The sequence below is a fragment of the Mandrillus leucophaeus genome, unplaced genomic scaffold, assembly GCF_000951045.1.
Source record: "Mandrillus leucophaeus isolate KB7577 unplaced genomic scaffold, Mleu.le_1.0 Scaffold94, whole genome shotgun sequence".
Taxonomy (NCBI): domain Eukaryota; kingdom Metazoa; phylum Chordata; class Mammalia; order Primates; family Cercopithecidae; genus Mandrillus; species Mandrillus leucophaeus.
This window is the reverse complement of record NW_012110252.1, coordinates 2,239,012-2,252,156: the sequence shown is the minus strand read 5'-3', so window position 1 is coordinate 2,252,156 and position 13,145 is coordinate 2,239,012. Positions and strand designations below refer to the sequence as shown.

General features: G+C 42.2%; 1 protein-coding gene across 1 annotated transcript in view; it reads left to right on the top strand.

Annotated features, from left to right (window-relative positions):
• The window catches only part of MGAT5 (mannosyl (alpha-1,6-)-glycoprotein beta-1,6-N-acetyl-glucosaminyltransferase), a 327,806-nt gene that overhangs the window by 184,166 nt on the left and 130,495 nt on the right, over positions 1-13,145 (top strand). The window contains exons 4-5 of the mRNA XM_011970295.1: positions 10,339-10,415; positions 11,484-11,573. Of these exons, the coding sequence (XP_011825685.1) occupies positions 10,339-10,415; positions 11,484-11,573 (167 nt within the window). The remainder of the gene's footprint in view (positions 1-10,338; positions 10,416-11,483; positions 11,574-13,145) is intronic.

The following is a 13,145-nucleotide window of genomic DNA, read 5'->3' as shown; positions in this document are numbered from 1 at the left end:
AATGTTGAAGAGACTATTTAAGAAAAGCATTAGAAGCTGCTGTTAATCAAAGAAGGGGCTGAGCATTCATAATTTTTTTAAAGACCTTGTGTCAGAAAAATACCCCTGACTTCCTTACTAATGCAAGACAGTTTTCAACTCTGGGGCCATTTACAATGTTAGATATAAACTCTATTCAACTGTAAAGATTTTATATAGTAGTATCTTTTAAATTACACATGGTCACATTTTTATCCACAAAATGTGACTTTCATTCCCCTTTTCCTCTGGATTTCACCTTTTTCCAAAATGTTGTTTCTCTACTCAAAGACCATTAGTTACTTCCCCTGGCCGTTGTACTGAAACTCCACACGTGTTTTCAGTGGCCTTCCTGTTTCCTGCTGTGATAACAGTGATAAATTATATTCTGAGACTGGAATTCATGATTCTGTGGCAGGCCGTGTCAGCATACCTTTCCAACTGTATTTCTTACTACCCTACCCTGAATCCTCTGCTTTAGCCAAAGTGTCCCCCTCTGCTCTCCTGTGCCCTCTCAGACAGAGATGATTGATTGGTTATGCCTACCCACTGTGGGTAGATTTGCTGTCCTGGTAAAACATTCTAATTGTTGAAACATAAATCTGTTTTCCATCCCTGGCCTTTCCTTTTCCTCATTGTTATTTCACCTTTTATTCTATTGATTCCCAGCTGTGGCTGCCCTTTAGAATCACCTGAGGTTGGGAGAGCATTACAAAGGGGGATAGCAGAACCACTGCCTGGGGGCCATTTAAATAAGAATGTCTGGAGGGTGAGGCACATTCTTAAAAGGTCCCCAAGTAATGTTTAAATGTGCAGATAGGGCTAGCAGTGGCTAACTTGTGACCTTGGCCAAGTTACTTAATCTGCGTGGGCCTCAGTGTCTTCTGCAGCAGAATGAAGGATAATAGTACTTAGTATTGTGAGGCTCAATCGAGTAATCGGTGTACATAACATACAGTGGTATTCCTAGTAGATGCTCAGTCTGTTGGCTACCATCATTATTACTGCTGTTCTTCAGTGTCCTCATCTTCCCTTTTCTCTCCTGTCTACTCTACGTTAGAGCTCAACTCAAATCCCCTTTGTCCAGTGGTTACTCAAGGTTTAAACTAAGTTGCTGCAACAAAGAGACCTAAAAATGCAGTGTTGGATTGAGACAGAGGGTGGTTTCTCTGTCACATGATAATCCAGTAGTGAGCAGTCCAGGCCAATAGAATGGCTCTTCTCTACACTGATATTCAGGGCTCCAGATTATTCCCATTTTGCTGGCTCATGGCATGTCCCATCTAGCCCATGGGAGGTGTATATTGCATTGGGCTATTAACTGCCTTTTGTGGTGAGCAAGTTTTGGGTTCTAAGCATATTTAAGTCTCCCTCAAGGTGAATAATGTTTTGTGTTTCTCTTTGCTTCCCAGGAAATACTGAAATCATGACAAATGCTGTAATTTAGGTTCAGTATTTGTTGAATGAGTCAATGTCAGAATTTTTCTGGTTTTTGTAACAGCTTTATTGAGATAATTTTACATACCACACACTTCACATATTTAAAGTGTTTCATTTAAGGCTTTTAGGAACGAGTGTGGAGCCTGTAATCCCAGCACTTTGGAAGGCTGAGATGGAAGGATGGCTTGAGCTCAAGAGTTTGAGACCAGCCTGGGCAACATAGCAAGACCTCATCTCTACAAAAAAATCAAAATAATTAATTGAATGTGGCTTTTTGTATATTCAGTTGTACAACCACCACAGTAGTCAGTGTTAGAATGTTTTCATCACTTCAAAAAGAAACACCATATCACCTCTTCTCCCTTTCCTCAACCCTAAACAACCATGAATTCACTGTCTCTCTAGATTTGCCTGTAGGTTCTGAACATTTCATGTAAATGGAATCTCATGTGGCCTGTCTAACTGGTTGCTTTCATGTAGCATAATGTTTTCAGGGTTCATCTGTGAAGCATGGATTAGCACCTCATTCCTTTTAATGGCTGAATAATATTCCATTTTATGGATATACCATATTTGGTCTGTTAATTGGATGATGGATGTTTGTATTGTTTCCAAATTGTGACTGTTATGAATAAGGCTACTATGAACGTTTATGTACAAATTTTTGTGTAGTTATGTTTTTATTCTTTCATAGTGTAAACGAAGGAGTAGAGTTGTTGACTGAGATGATAAGTCTGTTTAACTTTTTAAGGACTGCTAGACTGTTTTCCAAAGCAACTACACTGTTTTATCTTTCTACTTGTTGAGGGTTCTGCTTTCTTTACATCCTTGTCAACACTTGTGGTTATCTGAATTTTTATTATAACTGTTTTAGTTGATGTGAAGTTGTACCTCATTGTGCTTTTGATTTCCATTTCCCTGATGACTAATGATGATAAGCTGTGCCCACTCTTGTCAGTAGCAATTATTTAACCCCAGCTGTGTTCTTCCTATCATCTGTGTGCTCCCAGGCATGTGATAACCTTTTCCCTGGCTGACCATTTCTAGTAGCAGCACCGTGGGGCTTATCAGAATGGAGGGTTGGTGTAAATATGATATTATGGCTGTGTGTAAATAGCATTCTTATATAACTGTTTTTCATACTGAGAATCTCGGTCCTAGATCCCCTTTTTAATACTAATTTACCAAAAAGGGAGAAATCTTAATGCTGGCTTAACAGCTTAATTAGACAATCCTGCCGTAAAATAAATAAATAACAGAGGATATGACAAAAGGAGGTATGAAGAATCTGGAGTTATTTGGCTGAATTGTGATTTGAAATTTTATGACATTATCTTGGCCATGTGTTTTCATAGTCATCACAACTTTATTCTTTTTATACATTAGTTCTATTCTTGAAAAGCTATACATAGAAGACCCATATATATACATTGAATTTGATTTTCTTGTTGACTTCCATTATGTTCATAGTATTTGTACATGGGCAGTACTGTAGCTCCTGGTTTTTATACAGCAAGTCCATGAGGCCCTTGGAGGTGCTTCTTCAAGAGGGAATAAGAATTTGTTACTGTGTTCGCTCTTGAAATTTCCCACGTAGAACATGAAGATGATGATGTGATGATATGCGTTTTAACAGTGTTGTGGAAATAATCTTGACTCTGAAGGCATATGTCTCATTGAACATGCAGAGTGCTTTGCACATAGAAGGTGCTAGTGGATTTTGTCTAATCCATGAATGAGGAAGGCACTTCATCTCTTTCTAGGCCTTAGTGTTATGAATCAGGAAAAGTAGAGGGTTATTGAATGGTGTGGTTTCAGAAGTCCCTTGCAGCTCTAAAATTATTTTATGCAATGATGATTCTATTGTCAACTTAGATTAAAAAACAAAACAAAAATAATATGCAAACAAGTATTTTCAGAGATCCCAGTATACACCTCTGGGAGTCCATGAGTGAGTCTTGCCTGTTTCCCATATCTTGACTTCTGAATTGCTTGCTGGGGAGGGAACTGCCTATTGCTGTGGGGCCCTGGTCCTGGAATTCATGTACATGACTCAGTAACAGAAATCAAATTACTTTTTTTATAGTGCAAAAGTAAAGCATTCCTAAATGAATATTTGCCAAGCTGAGTGACTGTTGAGGTCATTTTCAATGGGAGACTATATTCCACCATGGCTGATTTCAATCTGATTTATTGCCATCGACTCCTGAAGCCAAGCCAGCTGATGGAGGTGCTGGCAAGAGTTGGGTCTCCAAGCCCATTGTGGAGATTGAGTCGGTTCCCAGCCATTGCTGAGCAGCCAGGCCAGTGGCACGCTCATTTGGCTGCACTTTGCAGGGGCCATCTGATAAGCATGGCCACATGTTCATATCAGGTATGCCAAGAGAAATGCTACCGCATCTGACACAAAATAGAATCGCTGGAGACCTTTATCTTTTGAGAGAAAATATGTTTAGGGTGTCATTGCACTGATTGGAGCCCTTGCTCGCGAAGTTGATTATCTTAGGATCAGCAAAACAACTGGGTAAGGAGACTGAATCAGTTTCCTGTAACTTCCTGGGGTCAACAGATACTCATGTTCTTTGAGGTTTCTGAGAGTTTTTATAAACTTGCTTTTTCTATTTTTTTCTTTCCCTTTTTTACCCTTTAAAATGGCAATGGTGAGGGATTTAGATGCCCTTAATCTATCACATGCCTGTCCAGATCTAGATAAAAAGTTAATGGACCTGTGTTCTACAGATTGTTAAAAAGAAGTGTCATCTCAAACAACACCTGTCATCTTTGCTGTATAGAATTAGTATATAGGAAAGTGAGCCTTGATATAAAGGCTCTCTTCCTAGTATGGTCAGCCATTGCTCTGAAAGAACTGTCTTCTGTGTGAGGCTCTCATGCAAACACCTGTCTCTCTCTCTTGCATCCACTCTCCTCCATTCCATTTCCTCACTTTATCATCCTGGTCCAGGAACAGGTAGTTGAGATTCTTACACATGGTACCACCTGTAAGCATTGACAGAAGTGGGATTAACCCCTGACTTCCATCCTCTTTGTTTTTGAGATTCTTTTTCTAACCATATTTCCAGATCTCCTTTATTCAGCAGTGAGGAGTGATTATTAAAAACTTTAAATAAGTTTGTAATAAGTGAATGTTTTATGATGCCGCATAGTTGATAGTTGGTGATACTTTAAAAAAAATGGACGATAGCATCTCTATGTATGCATAAATACTGATCCTAGGCAATTAGAAGATGAAAATAGCTTTGTGTAACATCCAAGGCACCTAGCATCTGAGTTATACAAGCAGTGGGACAGTTAACAAATGATTTATTAAGATTATCTCCAGACTGGGTGCAGTGGCTCATGCCTGTAATCCTAGCACTTTGGGAGGCTGAGGCAGATGGATCGATTGAGGCCAGGGGTTCAAGACCAGCCTGGCCAACATGGTGAAATGGCATTTCTAAAAATGCAAAAACTAACCAGTCACGATGGCACACACCTGTAGTTCCAGCTACTTGGGAGGCTGATGCAGGAGAATCGCTTGAACCTGGGAGGCCGAGATTGTGCCACTACACTCCAGCCTGGGTGACAGAGCCAGACTTTGTCTCAAAAAAAAAAAAAAAAAAAGAAAAAGAAAAAGAAAAAAAATCTACAACTGTAAACCTCTTTTTTTTTTAATACCAGTAAGATGTGACTGCTAGTAATTCACATGGGGCCAGGCCATGTCCCTTCTCCCAGCATCAGGAATGACTTTTCTCCCACTACTGCAGCTTTCTGCTGTTTTCCTCAGTTGTGTGGCATGTGCAGTCCAGAACTCAGACTTTTTGGGTCAGTGACTCCAAGTAGGGCTCTCCCACTGCTTTTTATCTGTGGCACTTTCTTTCCTCTTCAGTTCTCTGGAACTTGGGCACTCCATTTCTTCATTGCATTTGTTCCTTCCGTTATTAAACAATATGGGGTCTCCAGTGTGCTGGGCATGTATCCTGGGAGTACCGACGGGTAGAGGAGGCTTCATTGCCAGGCACCTCATTCACTGTTGTGTGTGGTTTCTCTTCCTCCCACATGTGCCAGCCCCCAGAAGGCAGGGCTGAGTCTTACAAGGATGCAGTGTTGGCATTTCAGCACGTGGCAGGCAGCAGATGCCCAGTGAAGGTGGGCTGAATTTGGAGGTCAGTGCTGAGGATTTTAAAGGCTTTCCCTTTCAGACTGTCGGATGAGGTAACCATCTTCCTTTTTTCTAAAACGGGATAATGTATATGATGTATCAAGGCAAGTTATCCTCCATCCGTTTCTTTTCCTGTCCTATATCACGCTATTTCTATTCTCACCGTTCCTTTGAGACCATCATACCAGTTTCTCCTGCTCTGACTCTCCCCTTTTTCTTTCCTTGCTCTGACGCCATAGACAGCAAGAAATACACACACACACACACACACATATATATCTGTCTGGTTTCGTATTTCTTTATCCCTGTCGCTTCTTAATACGTATGTGAAATGCCGTTGTCTCCCTCTGTACACGTCTCTCTCGATATGTGTGTGTCTGTTGGGACTGTCAGGAGAATCTGGCTCCACGCCTCACAGGAACACCCCCGCTGTGTGTGTTTGTGACATCTCGTGCTGCTTCTGCTCCTGCAGTGTATATGTTCCTCCTGAATCTTAAGCATTTTTGATGGCAGGAAAAGTATTTTTTCACTTAGATTAAACCCATATTCGAACACCCACTACATCATGTGGGCACAAGTGACTGATAAAGCAACAGAATTTTTACACCTGCATAATCTGCCTTCTGTGTAGATACCTGGTTGCCAATTCCACAGGATCATACGGAGGTGAAGTTTTGGGGGAAAGATGTTGCAACTTGGGCTGGTGTAAGGGTAATGGATAAAACTGAATCCTAAACAGAGCTGAGCTTCATTGCTTACACTTAAAATTTTTATTTTCCTTGCCCTTTCAACATTTTAAAAAAATGGCATGGGGAAAGCTTGGGATTAACAGCAGGGAGAGCATTCAAGTTACATGTCTTGGCAGATCTTTCTCCTTTTTTCTTTGTATACCCTCGGTTTTTACTTTATTTCAACTTTTATTATAAAGAATCCATGCCATACAAGTTTGTTACATGAGTAACTGTGATGCTGAGGCTTGAGGTTCCATGGATACCATCACCCAGGCTATAAGCATAGTACCTACCTCCCTCTTTTGAAGAGAGCTTGTGTATAGTAAGCTCAGTTTCCCCTGGAAAGCAGTAACATTAACCTTTTTTGGCCCAAAGTTTTGTTTCTTAACCAAATTTAGATGAGAGGCACCTCCACAGTTAGGAAGGTCCTCCATGGACACAAACTAATAAAAATGTTTATAGAATTTTGGTCATTTGATAGAAACAAAATGAGGAGCCATCCTTTGAAAAGGAGCTGGAAGTCCTTATGAGCTGTGGTGTGTTGGAAGGTCTTGGTCAGGTTATTCCTGGTCAGGTTTGGGAGCAGTTCTGCCCCATGCTGGGAAGACTGGGACTCCCAGTTTCTCCCAGTCACAGATTCCCTCTACCCGAGAACCTTGAGCACTCTTAAACCAATGCCTCTGGAAGCCCCTTATCTATTCAGACCCATCACTGTGTAACTAAATAAAGGAGAGAAAATTCATGTATAAGAACATGGAGTTGCAGAGGAGACTCTGTTGAATTAGCTGACAAACCACCAGTTTGAGGAAGAGGAAAAGCCCTGGCCTGGTGGGAGTCTCCGCTCAGTCTAGTTCTCGCTGAGCCCAGGAGTCAGGACTGTTGGGCAGAGGGGAACATGCCTGTGTTTATTCCGTCAGATGGCACTTATGTCTTCCTGCTGGATCTCTAGACACTAACTTTCCTATAGGTTCCTCATGCACTAGGAGGGGAGATGGACTGCCATAAAGGAATAAAACACAATCACTCACTGCAGTTAGGAGAGACATGAGCAAGAGGCCAGGGAAGCCCAGAGGAGGACAGGATTCCTAATACAATCCTGACTAGGCGTGGGAAGGAAGAATTAAGGACTGTTTCTTCAGAGAGGTGTTGGCTTTAGCTGAAGAAAGGGGAAGGGGCTTTAACTGGGCAGATTAAGAGTGGTGACCTGGAGGGACTGAGGAGAAGGACATTCCAGGAAGAGGAAGTCCTGCAGGTTGTCTTGAAAGAAGTCAGTCCAGGAGGCTCTGGCAGAAATGAGGGGCCTTGTTTTGGGAATCTCCTAGCATAGCAACAGGGGGGTCTGTGCCTGATTCTGTACATAATGTTTTATTGGAACACAGCCCATCCATTCGTTCAGCTGTTATCTGTGGCTGCTTTTTCATGACAACAGCAGAGTTCAGTAGTTGAGACAGGGACCTTGTGGCTCACAGAGTCTTAAATATTTACTTTCTGGTTCTTTACAAAAAAAGTGCTAACCCTTAACTTTATTCCTTGAAATTCTTAATGAATGGACCCACACTGTCAGCTTTGGGGCTTTGCTCGCAGGCCTTCATGGACCTGTTAGTTTATTTTCTCATTCAATGAGCCTGCTTCACCCCACCCTACCACACCACCGTGTCAGTAGCCTCTAGTTGGCAGTGAATATTCCAGGAGTAGAATAGTATCTGTGGTGTAAAGGGGGTGGCATTTCCCTGCCAGGTACCCCCTAAAATGTCTGATTACCAACTGCAGGCTCTCATAGACTGTGCCTAATTTCGTGGAACCTCTGCTGCTGCTCATTTGCTTGGCCAAAACCCCCCATCATGCCAAGTAAGCATTGGCAAGCAAAATCAGAATTAAAAAATAGTGATAGGTATAATGGTCGCTGCAAAATACTATTCTCTGGTGAGGCATTCCATTTGTTAGGGCTTCTGGAGCTCTTTCCACCTCAAGTCTGCATCTATTTCAAAAACACAGAATGCTTTTCCAGAAATGTCTGTGCATTTGAAATGCTGTTTTCCCAGATATAGCAAGTGAAAGTTGTGTGGAATTATATAGCAAATGCCAACTTTTAAGCACCTACTGTGGTCTGTGGTATCTGCCATTGGGCATTCCAGGCCAGCCTCTTGTTGGGTGTTGATTTAGTAAGAGCTGAATGAAATAGAGGCAGAGTCATTCCCATTTTACACATCATGCAACAGGGGCTCTGACAAGCCAAGTAACCTCCATTTTAACTACTAAGAGACCCATGAGAAAGAGGGTATTTTTTTTATGCTCTAGTTATTCTTAACAGATAGAGGGCTTATTGAAATACTTGAATCAAGAGGTCAAGAATTTTGGTGACAGACTATCAAAATAACTGGTTTTCAAGGGACAGGTGAAATCCTTCTTAGCACCAACTTCCGTCTCAGTCCCAGCAGCCACTGAGTTATTTCAATACCCCTGTGAAATAATATTGCAGTTTGGAATCTAGTTTTTGATTATTGCTTTCTTTAGAAAACTATCAGCAGTAAGTAATGATATTTTCCAGACATTTCTGGAATATATAGTAGGTCTGAAAAGAGAAACGTGTAGGTTTAGGGTTGTCCTGTTTTCCGACTAAAATGGTCATTCCTACGTAACAATGTGATCATAATCTTCCCCTCTATAACATTATTCCACCATGTTCTTAGGTTAAAGATCAGGGTACTTATTGTGGTATTTGAAGCCTTTCCTGTTGCATCTCCTGTCTGGCCTGAGTACCTCACACTTCTTTCTGTTGGAGACCACCTCAGTTCCTTGAACGGCATCGTTAGATTGTCCCTTTGGCTGGCTCACTCCCACTTTGTCTTCACATCTTGGCTAAGATGTCACTGGATGCAGGAGGCCTTCTTGGAGCTTTGGAGAGTAGGCTGGGTGTCTTTCCTTGCCCAGCCCCCCATAATGCCTGTTATACTGTTGTTCCATTGTTCATTGTTCATTTATTTGTATGTTCTCCACCATTAGACTGTAAGCTCCATTTAATTTTTTTAATCGACATAATTATATATATTCATAGGGTACTTAGTGATGTGATGTTGTGATACATAAAATATATAGTGACCAGATCAGGGTAATTAGCATTTTCATAATCTCAAACATTTCTCATTTCTTTATAGCTAGACAGGAGGAATAAGCTCTGGTGTTCTATAGCACTGTAGGATGGCGCTAGTTCACAATAATATATTGTTTTAAATAGCTAGGAGGACTATATTGAATGACCCTTAGCTTCTCAGAAGGAGAAGGAAATGACCCTTAGCTTCTCAAAGGCATTTGTTTTCATTTTGACCCTACAGTTACAAGGAATAGGAACCCATTCAAACTAGCTAATATAAAAGGAGTTTATTGTGAGGAAATACTTGAAACAATAAGGAGACCTTCATGGAAATCTAAGGACTAGGTCTGTAAGAAGCTGTATCCCATGGATGCAGGATGGGAGTTCCTTAGGATGGTGCAGATACATCTTATGACTCTCTGTGCACCAGCTCTATTCACATCTCTCTGGCCTACTGGCTTTCTCAGCTCATGCAGTTGTCTTCACGAGGTCTGTTCATGGCCCCAGCTTGCCCACATAGCCTAGAATGTCCCTACCAGTGCTGGAGGACCCTCGTAATCACATGGCTCTATTTTCTGCTCCCTGCTTGTTTGGTTTCTTAGTTGCCCAATTGCAGATTTCTAAGCAGGCACTCTGGTTGGCCTGGATCACTTTTTTAAGCCGGGCCACACATGTTGTCATAGGTCTCTGACCAGCCTGTAGGTGGGCTGTCCTCAGGTCAGTCATCACTGTGAACCAGTCAGCTATGTTCGAGCTGGAGGGGCTCCATGTATCAGAGCATGGCTGCCAACAGAGACCTTTCTTTTTTGGTTTCTCTCCCTACCTCTTGGCTTACAAGAATGTTAGGCTTGTGTTTTATAGATCTCATTGTATCCTCTGTTGTTTTTCATTCTTCACAGATATCATTAACGGAGCTCAAGAAAAATGTGTATTGCCTCCTATGGACGGCTACCCCCACTGTGAGGGAAAGATCAAGGTAAGGCAGAGGCGAGCAAGGTCATTTTCATCATCCCCAGTCTGCACAAACACCTCTTCTTTTTCCTTTCCCTTCCTTTTCCTCCTCAGTGATACAAATGGGTGAGTGAGCCCTTGACATGAATCATTTATGGGGTGCCTCCATTCTGCCGGCTTTGGCTGTGGCCATGACAACCCTGCTCTGCCTGCGTCAACCATGTGGGGTTGGTCAACAGTGGCGCTCACTGGTCAGCAGGAGAGAGCCTGGACCATTTCAGGCACCTGCTAAGTCTTTGAAGCTGACTTCCCCTCTCTGTTTCCCAGCCTCCAGCAGGTGATCCTTCGAGGACCAATGACAAGGAACTGCCGTTATTTAGTGTCCAACTCCCCACCCTCTCAGTCCCCAGGCTCCTGCTCTGAAGCCTTCAGATTGTGGTTTAAGTGTCACATTTGCATTTGTGGTTGAGTACCCAGAGACACTTGGCTGCTCTTTTACTTGGCTGCTTTTTTTTTTTTTTTTTTTTTTCAGAAATCCTATTTGTATGGCCTGTCCCTGGGGAGACCACTCCCTGCTCAGTAGTTTTCAGAGAAAAGTGTCCATTCAGGGATGTAGTTATGACAGTGGGACCAGCCCCAGAAACATTTGGGTGGTATCCATGTGGGCCGTGTGTCAACACTCACTTGTGCCCTCCTGCACACACTGTTTCAGGTACCATGCTGTGGGCTGTTGGAACTGGAGTTCCTGGAGGGGGTGTAGATATCAGAGTCCCATTAGGCACTTGATCTTGGTAAAAATCCCCGAGCCACCGCCTCTCCTGGGCTTTATTGCCTGCTGTACCACAACCTTACTCTCCACTCTAAGCACTTCTGCTGAGGCCTAATGTAAGCCAGTGTCTTCCTGTTAATCATCCAAGGAGGTGAGCTGCGCACCTGGCTATCTTGACCTTAGCTCAGTGACTCTGTCACTCAGTTCTTTAGGCCACAGCTTGAGCCATCCACTCCGTCTTCACCATTCCTATCCTCGCCTTCCCTGTCAGCAGATGTGGAGGGCCTGTGAATGGGCTGCTCAGAGATGTTCTTCTTGTTTCAGTGGATGAAAGACATGTGGCGTTCAGATCCCTGCTACGCAGACTATGGAGTGGATGGGTCCACCTGCTCTTTTTTTATTTACCTCAGTGAGGTGAGTAGCTTTCTGTGGCTCCTGGGGGCAGATGTGACTTGTTGGACTGTTCTGTAGCTGAGTCTGAAATTTGAAAAGCTTAAAAACGTGTGGTATTTTTATATGGAGGACCAATGATTCCGCCCTTCATTACTTTCCCTACTCCTCAGGAAGGATGATTTTTTTTCCCCCTTGAGGGAAAAATAAGTGGAGTTAGTTAGCTATTTCCTTTTTTCCTAGTTTTTTTTTTAATTGTAGTAAAATAGACATAACATGACATTTGCCATCTTAACCATTTTCAAATGTATAGTTCAGTGGAATTAAATATATTCACATTATTGTTTTAACCATCACCACTGTCCATCTCTAGAATTCCTTTTATCTTGCAAAACTGAACTTCTAGACTCATTGAAATCTAACTCCCCGTTAAGACCCTGCTTTCAGTTATTTTGGAAATATACCCAGAAGTTAAATTGCTGGATCATATGGTAATTGTATTTTTAATTATGGGGGGAACTGCCATACTGTTTTGTACAGCAGCTGCCCCATTTTATACCAGCAGTGCGCAAGGATTTTAATATCTTCATATTCTCACCAACACTTGTTATTTTCTGGTTTTGTTTTTTGAATAATATAATTATTTAGAGAAAGGATCATTCAGCTTGGGTAGGTATAAAGGAGTCAATATTGGGAAATCTCCTGGGTTTGTCAAGAATAGATGCCATATGAGCTGAATCTTGAAAATACATGTGAGAAGTAAGTTAGGTAAATGAAAGACAAAAGTGTATTCAAGGCAGAGAAACAACATAGGGAAAGTTATTTTCAGTTGCACATTGGGAGTGGCGGGACAATGGACATAGGCAGGGGCTACTGCTTGGGAAGTATGGAATACTCTCCGAAAACCTGGGAATGTGGGTAGACCTACCTGCTGATAGACTTTATCTTCAGGTCCTCTGTGCCATCAACATACTCATCCATGCTGCGGTGGAATTCAATGTAGCTGAAGCTCCTGCTCTCTGTGTAGCTATTTTTGGAATTCTCCCAGTGACACTTGAGTACATTGGGGGCATTCTGGGCCCATACATATGCATGTCTATAGCAGTCATTCCAGTTGTCATTAGCACATGTATGCTCAATTTGGTACCCTGAGATTTAGATGAACATGTGAGAGCTCTTTTAAAACACTTCTTTTTCTCATGAGGACATCACATCTGTACTCTTGGACATGGGTAGTGATGTTTTATGAATTGCCTCCAGTAGATGTTTTTCTTGTGTACAAGCAGCCTGCATAGGATCAAAGCAGGGCCAAGAGTGGGCTCCAGATATTTAGAGAGGTTGCCATCTCAGTCACCAGGGCCACCCTATTCAGATTCAGCGTTTGAGTCACTGCTTATAGTAGGGATTAGTGTGTGGATCTGAACAGCAGTCTATGTCCTCCTCCTCCTTTTACAGCCCAGGAAGCATTTACTGGTTTATTATAACAGAAACAAGTCAGAAACAGCCAGAGGGAAGAGATGCGTAAGACAAGTTTGGGAGGGAAGTAACTAAAAGTTAGTTACTTTTACCTTTTTTCCCCTAAATCTGAGCCTCATT